The sequence below is a fragment of the Pezoporus flaviventris genome, unplaced genomic scaffold (genome assembly GCF_033815535.1).
Source record: "Pezoporus flaviventris isolate CSIRO_AGI_PZ_B2104156 unplaced genomic scaffold, CSIRO_AGI_Pfla_v1 ptg000005l, whole genome shotgun sequence".
Lineage (NCBI taxonomy): Eukaryota > Metazoa > Chordata > Aves > Psittaciformes > Psittacidae > Pezoporus > Pezoporus flaviventris.
This window is the reverse complement of record NW_026892553.1, coordinates 9,893,981-9,909,351: the sequence shown is the minus strand read 5'-3', so window position 1 is coordinate 9,909,351 and position 15,371 is coordinate 9,893,981. Positions and strand designations below refer to the sequence as shown.

The 15,371-nt window shown below is 39.3% G+C and overlaps 1 protein-coding gene across 4 annotated transcripts in view; it reads right to left on the bottom strand.

The window, feature by feature from the left end:
• Nucleotides 1–15,371, bottom strand: part of AFF2 (ALF transcription elongation factor 2) — a 364,050-nt gene that overhangs the window by 119,742 nt on the left and 228,937 nt on the right. For 2 of the 4 annotated variants that reach the window (XM_061445967.1, XM_061445968.1), the window contains exons 5-7: nucleotides 8,139–8,231; nucleotides 5,394–5,430; nucleotides 5,089–5,140 (exon numbers count right to left, since the gene is read on the bottom strand). In XM_061445967.1, the coding sequence (XP_061301951.1) occupies nucleotides 5,089–5,140; nucleotides 5,394–5,430; nucleotides 8,139–8,231 (182 nt within the window). The remainder of the gene's footprint in view (nucleotides 1–5,088; nucleotides 5,141–5,393; nucleotides 5,431–8,138; nucleotides 8,232–15,371) is intronic. The other 2 variants (XM_061445966.1, XM_061445969.1) reach the window with 2 other exon arrangements.

Here is a 15,371-nt window from a genome sequence, read left to right as displayed (position 1 = left end):
AATCTTTACTCACTATCATTGCTCCAAACCCAAGAACTTCTGAGGCAAAAGGATGCAAAGCAAACTTCTAAGTAACAAAACAAACCAGTAAATATGAAAGATGAATGACATCTTATCAAAATAGACCCTTCTGTTTTCATTTGCTATTTGTCCCTTTAATATGGTGCACTGGAGCTCTCTTAAGATTAATGGAGCTCCAATTACATGCCACTGTTGTTTTACTTATCATAATTCGTACACGGCAGTGAAAGTCCCTTGTATTCATGACTTTCCCAGTTTACCCAGGGGGAATATCTTTGGAACTTCCTACTTCTAACAAACAGGCAGTACTTAGTCTAATGATCAAAGCTTGCCACACTCACTAAGTGAAAATGAGCATATGCAATGAAAGAAAGCAGGCTATCAGCACTGGGGGATCAACTGACCCTCTTGTGCTTTAATATGATCAGTTAAAAACTGCAATTAGGAATAAAATTTCATCTTCTTCAGTGTCTTACAGCTGGACTGGGTTGTGACTGGAACTCAGATACAGAGTCTGATACATACACAGAAACATTCTTCCTATTCCTATGGATTTTACACTTTCAGTTCATGTGATTGAACTGGAAATAATGCATCAACACTGAATGAATCCCAGTGTTTTAAAACTGATTTCTTTCAACGTTAAGAATTCATCAGTGCTTCTTGATTTGAATGTTCTGAATAACAACATTACTTGTTGTCGCATTATCCAATATATGATCATTGGTGTAAAATCCACTTGATGTCTGATTACTCTTCATAAGGACCTCACGCTGATTCATTTCAAACCTTGAATTACCTTTAATTCATAGCTTGAACATGCTGCCAAATTTTGTTTTCCATGCTCGCAGGTGGCTGTCCCTGACATAGTGGAGAACTTCCAAAAAGCCATTAGATACTTATGAAAAGCAGTTAGATGTCAAGAAGCACATTTCCATTTTCAAACAGGCTTCCATCAAGTATTATGATAAACTTTGGGATTAGACAAGTACTGGTGTTTACTGAAAATTTTTTAGAACCATGAAATGAAATCCCGGCTCAACTAAAACCAGTGGTGAGCCCCCTTTGAAAAGTCCTTGCTGAAATATCACGTAAAGAGTTTTAGCTGCTTGTTTTGTTTTTGAGCCCACTGTATTTAGCTGTTCTCTAGCCCCCACATAGGTTGCGTATCAGTAAGTATGATGGATAACAAAAACTCTGTAAAGTAGGCTGATTTTTTCTTATCCACCAAAATTTGCTGCTCTAAGTTTTTAATGGTTTCCGGTAGTTCACTGAGCCCATGAGAAGGGCCTTTTAATACTGTATTAATACAGTAAGTATAGGAAGTAATTTTATGACAGGTGAAGAATACCATTATGATTACATTCTTCTCTTTAGCTACGCTTTTATGGAAACTACTCAAGACTACACTGCAGTATGATTTTGAAACACAGGATGTGCTTGATTAAAAAGGTTCTGGGTAGTTTCCAACTGGACAGAGGCCAAATGCTAACAACCAAAACAGAACAAAAGGACTGTGTGTTTGAGGATGACATACTTGCAATGGTAATTATATAACAGAAACCTAAGTCACAAGCTCAGTTCGCACTCTCAAATTCATAGAAGTTGACAGAAAATCCTTCTCAGTGCAATTAGTTGCACCTTATCTGTTCCTGCTTGCTATGCTCCGTAATAAACTAATCAGAGTAGACTGGCTGAAAGCTGACCGCATAATACCCAGTGGAGACATACAGTGAATTTGAAATGTACAGAAAAGGAAGCCAAGTGCTGTAGTTTTACATAGCCTCATTTCAGCTATAAAAATTCACCACTGTATACACAAGCGTGCGCACATCAGTGTTCAAAATTTTATTTTCCAGGTTTTTGAGTAGATATTAGGGTCTGAGCTTAGTTACATATGCAATATAAGTGCAGAATTTAGACACAATGCCAATTACACTACCTTCTATTTTACCTGCTGTAAAGCACTGGGGATTTGGATTCTCCAGCATGTGGATATAATAAAATACACCAGAATAGTATAAAAAGCTTGAAATTTGTATTTCAGAGAGCTCTACTTAGACAAGACGTTACGCATCTTGCATCCCCCTACAACATCAAGACGCTGGTCAATTAATCTACTTTACAGTATGTTGCCTTCATTCTGCCCCCTAAAAGTATGCAGCTGAAAGCTTATCTTGCAAAGACTATACATCCCCTTGGCATGATCTTCCATGATGCCAATATTGCTATACCTGACTTCTGTAGTGACATACAGGCAGCTTAGCTGCCTATATTCTTATTCTGGAGGAGAATATATTCTTATATTCTGGAGCAGAACATAGCATCATGAAGGTAAAGAATCTTTCTTCTCCATGCATTGCTGTGCATGCATGCATGTCATGGTATAACTCTGTGACATGGTAAATGCAAGCACATTACTGCCAATTCCTATGGATTTCTAACAAAGCCTATGGAATCTATAAGACTGTCACTAGGACCGATGTAAATGGAAAACATAAGTTTCACTTGAATTGCACATAAACTTATAGAAGTTGGGAAATATATAGAAGTATGTCCAGGTTGAAAGGTGTCCAACAAAGCATACAGAACAAACCCAAAGTCAGTCAGATTTGATCAACCTGAAATACAGGTAACAGATCCCACTGACAAAATATATAAGGAATTGGTAGGCAATACAGTTTTGACGTCGGTAAGATCATGCTGTGTGGTTGACAGTGCAGCAACAAATGTTACTGGGTATAAGATGGACTGCAATTTCACTCATATACTCCAATATTCATGAAACTGACCAATGTTAGAAAGAGTAAATCCTTCTTAATACAACTGCAATCTGATAAATACTATATTATTAAAATACACAATGACTGCAGGAGCTGTCAATCTACCAGGGTTTATTTGTACTGCACTATCCAGCTCTACTTGATACCGTTACATCTTTCCTCCCCAGTCTCAGCTTTAATTTCATTATCTCCTCAAGTACTGTAATTCCCAGTGAAAGTGGCAGTGACTGCACACGCAGATCTAAAGAAACAAATTGGCCTTGTAATACCAAGTCTCACAGTGGACTGCCTTCTAACCTCCCAAAGCCCTATGGAAATTCTTAGAAGCTGCCTTAACAATTTTTCTGCAGTAAAAGAGAAAAAGTGATAGTAATGGGTTAGCTGATCTTCATTTGGAAGCTAAAAATAAAAGTAGCTTTATTGCAGCTCTGATCTCTCATGTGTAAAATCTATCACCTACCATAAGAAGGCAGTTCATTGCAGCAGAAATCTGATTGATAGTACTGGAACTTTAGATCAAGCAGCAGAACAGAGAGCAACTGGTTCATAAAATGTACTCAGTGTCTTCAGGTTTTATATCAGGCTTCCTATAGAGAGCTTTGGTCCCATTAAATGCACTATATACCACTGAGCTCTGAAGCACTGTTCTTTTGAAATTCAGCTTATAACTATAAACCATGATTGACATGTCTATTACTGTTGGTTACAAACTATTGAAATATTGTATTTTATGGTATACACACTAAAATATTTTTCACTGTGGAATCCAAACACACTTACTTTAGGAAAAAATAATTTTAAGATGCAATAATTTTATTTTATTTTTTTTTTACTTTTTTTATACTATGGAATGTGCTTGATGTTAGGTTTGGATCGCTCAGATGTGCTGAAACACGAATGCACCCATTCCGTTACCAAGAACAGTGGGTATAGTTGGCTGGATTCTTTAAGAAACAAAAGCCACTACTGAAAATCAAATGGCAGAGGACACAATCTAGTTTGTTACTAAGTTTCACAAATAAATGCTATTCATGCAGATTAATCTACTTATCATTAGCATTCCCAGCCAATTCTCATTTAATCTCAACAAAGTAACATTTCACTTCAAAATCAAATTGTTTGTTTATCCATAATTTTGTAAAGCTTTACTCAACAAACTTTAATTCAATGAGCACTTGCATGACTTCAGTTTATGAGTAAAGAACTGGACCTTCAAAACCTGGTGAGTACATCAATGGATTTGGCACCTAGATCTAGTCTAGTCCTGCATTTCTTTTATAATTATAACAGACAAATCACTGAACTCCAACAAGTCCTTTCCTATACATAAACTTGCACAAAGAATGAACATATTCACATTAATTTTTAAAACCTGTGTAGGTATCTCTGCATTGATTTTACTTCCCATATAGTAATTTACTTAAAATTGCATCTTTAGTAAATTGAGGGGAACTACTAGAATAATTTTGAAGTAATTTTAAATGAATATATTGTATTTATACAAATGTCAGTTAAGCTAGTGCAGCTCTGTATTCAGTAAAGTGCTTGAACACTAAAAAAAAAAAAGGCAGCTTTGAACTGAAATCAGACCCACACATTTTCATAACCATAAAACCAACAACCTACATTTCAAAGTTATTATTTAATTCTTGTTTGTAAATTACTTTGAGATCCTGGGGTAAAAGGAAAAAAAAACAGTTCAGTCTCAACTCACTGCTACATTATTGCAGCCTTAGCACCAAAGAAAAATGGTAATAGCACAATGGAGAATTAGCTCTCACAATTTTCAACTGTCATATTTATAGATCATCTGTGATTTTCAGCTGTTTCAAAGTGTATGAAACTGAAGACCAGCTTTTCAACACCAGCTAGTAGAATCATTCTGTATGATGTTCTACTCTCTCTCACTGTATGAATGTTAAAATTCCTGCATAATCTGTTCGTTGGGTTGCATTTTCTATTGTAAGAGGCTTAGTATCTGATGAGAGAAGCATAAAAGTGATTCAATTTTGGCAAGCTCTACAACTAAAATCAGCATTATTTCTGCTTAATAAACTCATTTTTCAAACATACCTCTGTTAGCTAATGCTTAAAAAGAAGAAACAGTAATAAGCACTGAAAACATAAGACTGGTTTATGGCTAATTTTTAAGGACTACTGAGAAGACCTGAACACCAGGACAAGATTATGAGCAGAGCTAGATTTCAGGTACCTTTGGAGAAATAAGATCATTCTTTATGATAAATTTAAAATGAGATTTAAAGCTGGAAATAATGATACTTACGACTTTTGTGGCACTGACTTAGTTGCAACTTTCCCTGCTGGATCACTCCACTCTGCAAACAAAGGAAATACATTTTCAAATGTCAAAAGATTACTGTAGAATTAAAATGCACCCAAAGCTGTCAGCCCATCTAATTATACTTGGTTTCACAACATGCCACAATGCATAACATGTAATAAAAAATGGAACTGATCTGCTTTAGCACCATAGAAATTAATTTTTTCGCCTTTGTTTTAATGATGTTAAGCAGGAAAAAAAAAAATTACCCAACCCTGACTGTTAGGACTAAGATGATAAGGACCTACTTTGTACATTGTATCCTGAGGTCAGATGTTGGGAGTCCTACAAAGAAGAACACACAAAATGTCAGCATTAATGAAATACGAGGAAGAAGGTAAGATATATCTTGGCTTGCTAGATTAAGGCCATGGCATTACACAAACAGGGAAGGAGTGGGACAGGGAAGGGATTATGTGATTGTTACAGCAGCTCCAGTGACAACATTAACTGCGGAGATGGAGCAGCACTGAGGGACCCTTTTCCAGTTCAGACAAGGGCTTTTTTGCAGCAGCTGTAAATGTGCATACCCCGTTCATGGAGACACTGCACAGATGGTCCCAGCCACAGCGGTCCCAGCCATTTAGAGTTTGGTCATGAACGTGGTCATGAGTCATCCATGATGTACAATTCAGACTGCAGCATGAATGCAACTATGCATTTAATTCAGCACCACTGCCTTTCTTTCTGGTCTCACTGCTTGCAAATACAGTAACCTTTTACTGATAGTCACTGCTTTTATTTGGACTGTGAAAAAGGATTTGGTAAAGAAGCAGGAAACAGATCTTCACCTGATGGATACTGGTCCAAATCCAGTGAATTCAATGGAAGTACAACAACTTTAAACCGGCAAAGAATCTGGCTTGTAACACTGAGCATGCTAATTCCAAGACTCTTGTTGGCTCACAGCAACTAAGCTGCTTCCTTAATGCCACGGTGTTTTCTGGCTTATTTTTTCTCTAGGCTTTATAGTGCGCAGTGACTGTAATCAGCTTTCCTTCCAAGCAGAGTCTGATCATTTGAAATTAAAGTGTTATTTACAACCTCATCTTACAGCCAGGCACTACTTTGCTGGAAGTGTTAGTTCTGTAGGATGTTAAAGTCATTAAAGCCCTCACTGCACTTCCTCTCAGGGCATTATTAGTTCCTAATATTATACTGTGCTGTCAGTCAGTTCCTTGTGAAGTAAATCACGCCCTAAGAGTAAACATGGCACTTTCAATTTGAATGTCATAGGGACAAATTGTTCTGGTAAGTTCCACCTTTTTATCACGCTTTTTTATATATGTTTCTATTTTTGATAATAGTTGAGATAATAATTGAGAACTTCTAATAGTGTCCATCTCTGGTTTATACGGCTTCACAATCTAGCTACATTACATCTAAGATCTATGATCTGGCTAGGTATAATTGATTTAATGTGATGTTCTGAAGAGACATTTCTGTTGTATTTTTTGAAGTAAAACTAGCAAACTTGGAAACATTTATATGCTTGCCTGTTTCCTGAAATGCGAGCTCAAAAAAAGAAATCTAATTTATGTTTTGCATTGAAGTGATATGGTAAAGAATTGCAGGATCAACATTTAACGTGCCCAGAAATTAACTTTGATGTGGATCTTAAGAGTTCAAAGCAAACTTAATAGAAAGAGAAAATCAAACCAAAACTTTAGCTTCTCTGAATCTACGCTTATTCTGCTGCCAGTGGGGATAGTGACAGGCTGCAGGACTTTGACCAGTTTCTGTAGGGCCCAGCAAAACCAGAATACTAAATGGTGTAAATCAAACAATTTAACAGCTTCCAGTGGGCAAACCCCTCCACGCTCACTGTATGCACACAGCTCAGATTCCACTTTCCTCTAAACGGGTTCGACTGACTTTGATCCAGTTTGCAATGAAGATTATACTCCTGCATGATTATGACTTCTGATGGTTAATGCTGCAGCAGTTAACTGTGGCAGTGCTAGAGCAGTGACAACCACTCTCCGCTAAAACAAGGCATTTTGGGCACTGGCTTTGTTTTTTTTTTAAGGAGCCACAGATACTAGTAATTTCATATGATTTTCAATTAAGTATAGCAGCTGCATTTCTGGCAGTAGAATATCTGCCTAACAGATAAAATCAGTAAGAGGAAAATCACATTCCAGTTTCTAAAACACAGTATGATTACTTGAACCATAATGTCAAGTAGTACCAGCTTTATAAGCTATTTTCTAAGGGTCTGCCTCTAGAAAGAAACTTGACATAGCTCCACATCAGACTGGGGTAGATTTCCCGCCATGGGGAAGTTCTCCCCTTCCCCAAACATCAGCAGCTTGTAGTTGTTCGGTTCCCAGCAAGATATCTCTGGCAGTAACTGGGTATGGGCTTGAACTGTAACAGTGCCACCAGAATCATAGCTAGAAGGCAACAATGGAATTTAGGCTAAAGGCATGTTCAAATCATACAACTAAATGATTCACTGCATGTTAGGTGAACTGCAGGTACTCTCCAGGCTTGTTTGTGCTTTTGATGTGGGAAGTGCCAAGCGTGTGCTTTTAACAAGGCCAACACTGTGGAGTGCATTGCACAGCTTGGTGTGCCTTTGGAGCATGCACACAGATGTCACAGCACTGTTCACATGCAGGAACATTTTAAGTCACCGTAATTTGACCGTACAGCCTAAACCTCATTATGCAATCAATGACTAAGTAGGAAAAATGACCATTTCAGCCACTGCATTGCACAAATAATAATGGAAAAAGCCAAGCAAATAAAATATATTGCACTTGATGTAGAAAGGCTCTTGTAACAACAGGAATAAAGTTCACTTTGCCTCCACTGCAACTCATCAGCTTTAAATAAGCTGTCCTACTAGTAACAACAATCTGATTGGGAATTTCCAACTAAAAATAGTCTTAAGAAATTTTTGAAAATGAAACCAATTACAAAAATAAACTTGCCAGTGAAGAACACTCCACAGCACAGAATGTTAATTGGGTCACTGGTTAACCTACTTGTACCTTGCTTGGGATAGAAAACTTGGTCTGCTCAGCCTTGCCAGGAGTGTGAACAGCAGTAAGAGGAGGAGGCCAGGAATGGGTCATCTCCTAGGGAAGAAACAAACCATGTTTTTGAAAACAATTCAAATACATAAAGAAGAAAAAGAGGAAAAAAAAAAATCATGTATTCTCCACTGGGCATGAAGATGCTACTGCTTAAGGAAGCATCACCACCCATCCTTATCTGGCAGCATTTGACTACCCAACAGGCAGCATTTCCTGGGAACATGGTGAGGACAGGATTTACTCTTCAAAATCATGGCCATCTGTGTCTTCATTAGGTGGCAGCTGGCTCCACCTCTGTGGTCAGCCTGTCAAGCTGCATGAATGAAGCCAACAGGCACAGAATAGGGTTTTACTTGCAAAGGCCAAGCAGAAAGGGGCTTCTCCTCCTGCATTGCACTGGATGCAACTCTATATAGGATTGCATGGTGGCAAAATGCAACCTTATTCGATAGTGCACAGTGGCAAAACAAATCAGAAGCAAGTCTAGAAAAAGCTGGAGTGTTTGCAGCTTGAATGTCTGGTGTAGAAGAGAGTGGTAAGTGTCCTGTGCTTCAAAGCATCTCTTCGTAGCATTGGCCATAAGCACTGTGGCTTGCAATGTCACAGCATCAAAGCACTACTGATTCCATTCTAAAATGAGGGATGGAGAAATAAGGTGATTTGCAAGAGAGTTCCACAGAAAGCCCATACTTAACCAGGAAATCCAGTCTTTGGTGAAGACCTGCCTACCAAACCACCTAAGCAGCACACCTGTTTTCTTTACAGTGGGTTAATTCATCATCTATACACTCATGTTCCAGTGGTCTTCAAAGAAACCCCCTGGGTGCCCATGGCCAGGAAAACAAGCAGAAGAGACAATGCACGCCCAGCTTTTTCATACTGAGGGCTAGAACCACCACCCCACTGAGCTTGGTGGGAGCACACTGGGGCTTAAGTTCAGACCAAGGGGAAAGTCAATAAAATAGAGAAACTGCATAAGTGTTGTTTTAGGCAGAGCTTGTAAATGCCCTTCTAATGAGTATGTTTTATGGTAGATGCTGCTCTATTCTCTCTTATCTTTGTTTTTAATTTAATAAATAGTCAGAGAGGCAGTAATACTTGTCTCTGGCAATTTGTTGTATCTTTGTCTTGGTTGTTTTTCTTTGCCTACAAAGCTCAGAAAGGATTCTTTCTTGAGACAAGGGACACAAAGAGCAAAAGAGAGTCTGACCTAGGATATTTTGCATGGAATGGCCATAATCGTGCTGTTTCCCACTGGTCAAACCAAGGCCAGTTACAACAAAGCTTACAAGCACACAAGTTTCTGTAAGTAACATGAAAACCACTGCAAATCCTCCCCAAATAAAAATATATCATAATATAATAAAGAAAATGTAACTGTTGTCAAAAGGGCAGTGTGGTAGATGCATTTGGACTAAAGACATGTCCTGGGTGGCTACAGCTGGATTCTAATGTATAATTCACTGAAGATACAGCTAGCGAGTTTCAGGTCTCCAGTTGTCCCTCACAAATTATGTGTCATACATGAGGTTAGGAAAGAGAAAGGAAAGCCATGCACCACAGTCCTCAGTCAGCAGGACAGATGGACATGTAAACTTCCCTCAAGCTCTTCTTAGGCACTGGTATTTTATTGAAGCCCACTGAATTTCCACCCTTAGCAATGCTGCTACTGCAGCAAGGTCTTGTGAGCTCCACAAAGGACAGAGTTCAGGAATGATCACTATGGAGAGGAGCCCTCACCTTGTCCTGGTGGAGGCTGGCAGCTCAGCTCCAACTGGACTCTGCTGCTCTGCTTCCACCAACACAGCACACCATAGACACGGCTGCAGTGAATCACAAAATAGTTTGGGTTGAAGGGTCCTTAAAGCTCATCCAGTTCCAACCCCTGCCACGGGCAGGGACACCTTCCACTAGAGCAGGTTGCTCCAAGCCCCGTCCAACCTGGCTTTGAACACTGCCAGGGATGGGACAGCCACAGCTCCTCTGGGCACCCTGTGCCAGTGCCTCAGCACCCTCACAGGGAAGAACTTCTGCCTAATATCTAATCTAAATGTCTCTGTCAGTTTAAAACCATTCCCTCTATCCTATCATGACATGCCTTTGTCAAACCGCCCTCTCTGGATTTCTTGTCATCCCCTTTAGGCACTGGAGTGCTATAAGGTCTCCCATGAGTGTTCTCCAGGCTGAACAAGCCCAGCTCTCTCAGCCTGGTTCCATAGGAGAGATGCTGCAGCCCTGAAGCATCTTCATGGCCTCCTCTGGACTCGCTCCAACAGGTCCATGTGCTTCTTGCGTTAGGGGTCCTGGATCCATATGCAGGACTGCGGGGGGGGGGGGGGGGGGGTGTCTCACAAGAGCGGAATAGAGGGGGGAATCCCCTCCCTTGACCTGCTGGTTATAGTCCTTTTGATACAACCCAGGATTTGGTTTTGGAAAGCCCAAGGTGCGCTCTCCAGGCTGCAAGTGCACACTGACCGGTCATGTTGAACTTCTCATTGACCAACACCCCTCCTCAGGGCTGCTCTCAATCCATTCTCCACCCAGCCTGTGTTTGTGTTTGAGATTGCCCTGACCCAAAAGGCCACATAGCTACAACAATGTAGCCTAGGGCCAAGTTTTGCCAGTTCCTTGTGCAGATGACCCAGGGATGGGAGGGTGCAGATGCGTCTGCACTCCTGAAAGCCTCTGGGTTTCTGCCTGTGGAGCTCAGGGCCTGTTTACATTGCACAAAGCCCAAACAGTGGCAATGAGGACAAAGAGGCAGCTTGTGAACAGCTCTTCCCTCCCGGTGGGTGAGGCTGCAGCAGCTCAGTGCAATGACGAGAAGTATGCTGTTATATTGCATTGATTGATTGTGCTCTGCACAGAGGAAGGCAGAAAACGATTTAAGCATCCAGTTAACTTTTCTGTGAGATAATATAATCCAAATCCTACATGACTCTGCCAAATCCTGTGCCACAGAGGTTGCCTTGTGGCAAATTTCGTCATCACAAAACAACGGAAGAGACCCTATCACACAATTAAAAGAGGGACAGGCAGCCTGATTGAAGGCAGAAAAAAAGCTTATTCTAGAACTGCAATTATAGGTTTGACCTCAGTCTCTTCCTGCCCATGCATAAAAGGATGGACGGAGAGCCTACAATTCATGGCAAGGTGATGCCAGCAAATAATTCTGAATATTCACTGTCAACATGCATCTAATGTCCACTGGGTACCAACTTGGTGCGCTCAAGTGTAAGCAAATCTAGTCATCTCCCTGTTCATGAACACCTGAACATAAAACAGCAGGAAAAGGAAAAAAAGAGTCTGCTGTTATCTGAGGAAATTCAGTTATAAGGTAAGAAATTCTGACTCCACTGAGGTCAGAGGTAGAAGTCAACTTCAGTGAGGTCAGGACTAGCCAATCCATGTGTTTACAGAGTGACCTTATGAGCACCAAAGTGTATTATAAATGTACAACACAGCTATATTGAATTATTTCACTGTAACTGTCACTGTAATAAAAATTATTGCATGGAAAACTCCAAATAGGATCGCACATGCTAAAAACTTAAGTATTTAAAGCTCAGCATGTAAACAAGCACTGTGCATGGAAGTGGTGAGGAAGTATATAGTTACTTAAAGAAACACACCTAAATCTACCTACAGACAGGTGCTATAGCACTGCTGCCCAAAGAATATGAGTGATTGCAGTGAAAGTTTTGAGTTTACTTGTCTGAAAAATGCACTTCAAAATGCAGGGCCAGCAATGAACCACTCACGCAGAGCACTCCTGAGCTACAGAATGACATGAAGAAATGGCACTGCACTGTTTCCAGTGATGGGTCAAAGCCCCAGCCCCACATCCTGCAGAGATGTGACCATCTGCTTAACTCTCTCCCACTCTGTTCCTTTAGCACATGCACATTACTCTGGAATCAGAAGAAAGCATGTCATTTTTTCAATCATCCACATGACTTCACCATTCTTTGCTATGCCCTGATTTCTTTTGGAGGTACCTCATCTTTAAGTACTTGTTAAGCTCTATTTTGTTTAACTTGTGAAATCTGATATATCTACCTTCCAATATGTTATTACTATAAAGAATGACACAGACACTCTGTGTTGTGTATGCATCCATTTAGATGTATATATAAACATCTTGGTTTGTAAAAACCTGGGAAAGTAGGCAGAGAATTGCAGTCTTTTTTTTTTTTTTTTTCCCCAGGAAAACTTAAAAAACTTGAATCAATCCAAACTTTGAAGAACTTAGAAATTCCTGGAAGCAACAATAATAAAACTGAGCATATGAAATGTTTTAAAGAGGAATTTAATGGAAACAAAGTAATCCCACAAAATCAAGTTAGGATTTATTTTCACATGGTTTAGACTTAAAATAATTCCAAAATCATGTTAACTGTTGGAACGGGTAGATGACTGCTATGGAAGCATGCATTTTTTTATAGACCTGGAGATTAAATGAGAAAGTAAACCTGTTTTTTGGCTTAAAAGTCACTGTGGTCCTCTGATGTAGTAACATCAAGCATCCTCCTTTCTGAAAATTATTTAAACATTGTTTTAATTGACTCCATGTGCTTTATTTATTAGAGCTAGGCACGCTCTTCTCTTTAGCTAAGTCTGCTTTTTTCAGCTATAAAAGCCCTCAGGTACGTAACTAAGAAGGACACATGCAGATGTGATCTAATGAATCACCCAAAATAAAAATACTCCAAGAAAACCTTTTAAGGGCTGCAGAGGTACAAGACCAAATCATGATTTAAATGGAAGGAGAGGACTGGGGAAGGATTTAAACTTGCAAACTTCTAAGGAAAAGGTCAGAGTGAGAGAACTGAATACAGGGGATATGGGGCAGATGGTAAATAGCTTTACAAAACCAGTCCCTAAATTTAACAGCCACCTTCGACATTTATTTTCTTCATATTTTCATTTTTCCTCATTTCATTCTTGCTCAAAAGAACGCATGCAGTGTTTTTAAATACAGATAAAAGTCCTGAGCCAGGCTCTAAGAGGTCATTATGGAAAAAAGCAGCTAGCCTGTGTACTCTGTGTTCTTACTGAGGCAGCTTCCCTTCCCTTCCTACAGTGCACTCTAAACTGCTTAGCCTGATTTAATTTGAAATCTCTGAAGATATAGGGCTCATGCTACTTCCCTTGGGAGAATTGAGGGGAGACATAAGAACAGTCTTTAATTACGGAAGAGCCACTGCTAAAGGAGAAAATAATCTGTTCTCCAGTTTTATGGTGGATATGAACTTACACTGCAGCCAGAGAGATTCCAGTTAGGCATAAGAAAAAGCTCTCTAATGATAAGGACCATGCAGCATTGAAACTAATTGCTCAGAGAGCTACATCAACTCCATCTTGGAGGAACACACTTAAGAACAGATTAGCACATATCAGTCAGGAATGGTTTAGTCAGAATTGATTCCTGCATTGGGACGGGGTATGCAGTAGATTATGAGCTTTCTAAGACCCTGCTCAGCCCCTTTTCTTGTTTTATAGAATGATAGATCTCTGTTGGACAAACGCTACCCTGACTGCCTCTCTTGTGGACAGCAGATTCACAAAAAGGCAGAACGAGAAAGCAACAATCCCGGTGTTTTTCTTCAGTAGTATTAAAGTCCACAAAGGCAGATGCAGGACTGACACCTTGCCCACATCATTAGAGGGCAGCCACAGGAACAGGAGGAGCAGCCCTGCAGACATTGCTAGCAATAAATGCATTCTGAGGCCACTGCTGCTAGGAACCTTATCCATTGTATTCCCTCTGCTAACTGCCCTTCTCAGTCCTTTCAATTCTTACCTAATCTATTGCTTTAAATTTTCTCCATTTTTTTTGTTACACAGTATGTTAAAGTTGCATTCAGAAAAAACTAATATATGATGAATAGATGTTCTAAGGTTATCACAAACTTGATGTTACAGCTGGTGCTAAGCAACCTACTGCCTTGATGGAATAAAGATAACCAAGTGATTTACCATTTATTAAAGACTCTATTAATGATTTATTAATGTTTTATTAACTATTTATAAATGCAACCTTTAAAAAAGCATGTCTTGTTTCACAGTAACTTTCTGGTTTCTGCATTTATACAAACCTGATCAAACTCTCTCTGTTAGGAAGGCAGCAAGGCATGAGGAGCAGCTGCATTTTATGCGTGTGATGAATACTGAATTAAGAAACATCTCAACCCATTTTATCTTTGGGGAAAAGGCTAAAGAAAGAATGAATATGTAGATATATATTTATACATGTATGCAAATGACACTAAATGAAGACAAAGGCAACAAATCTATGTTTTGTTTTTTTTTTTTTTCACTCATATCCCATATGAAGGAATGGGAAATTTGCACAAGCAGTTAAGAATATCCTGACCAGTAATGTGGCCTGCTTTATACTGGGCCAAAGGCTTCCTGGGGAAGTGATTTTGATACATTGTCAGTATTGACACCGACATGATAGATACATTCATGGATATGTATTTGATTATCATGTTTCAGCATCAAAGCGATACTGCAAATTTTCTCTTGTAAAGGGGGAAAAAAACCCCAAACAAAAACCCCTTTACTGATGGTCTCCAAGAGAAAGTCAGTTTTCCTTGCATGAATGCTAAGGCAGGAAAATTTTTTCTCATGTGAATGTTCTAGCAAGGTTATTATGAGTGGCTAGTGCCCAGTACATAGTTTTGGAGGAACAATGTGTCAGCATCTGCAATGATGCCTTTGTCATACTAGAATTTATCTTGCTACTGTACCAAAACCTACTTAGAAAGTCATTTGGAAATACATGGCACACATGCTTCAGCTTACTATTGAAAAACTAGAGCTTATTCTACAAAAAAGTAACCATTCCCCTGGCCATAATCCAAAAACACAGGGTTCACCTTGTGGGTTTTATCAATGAGAACAGGTTCCCTATACTCAAGCAGTGCATGGGATGCATTCCTGATCTTCCTGTGGTAAATTAATATTCCTTTCCCTATTAGCAAGAAGGGAAAGGACAGACAAAAAATACATTAAATGCAAATGAATATAGAAATTATTTTAGAGGCCAACAGCAATTGACTATAAACTTTACAATGTATGGTTTCCTTCCTTATTTTGTTAACATTTGGAAATCCACAAAGAACTTCCCTTTTTCTGTAGAGCTTTTCAACACTCCCTGACTCCCATACACCTCAC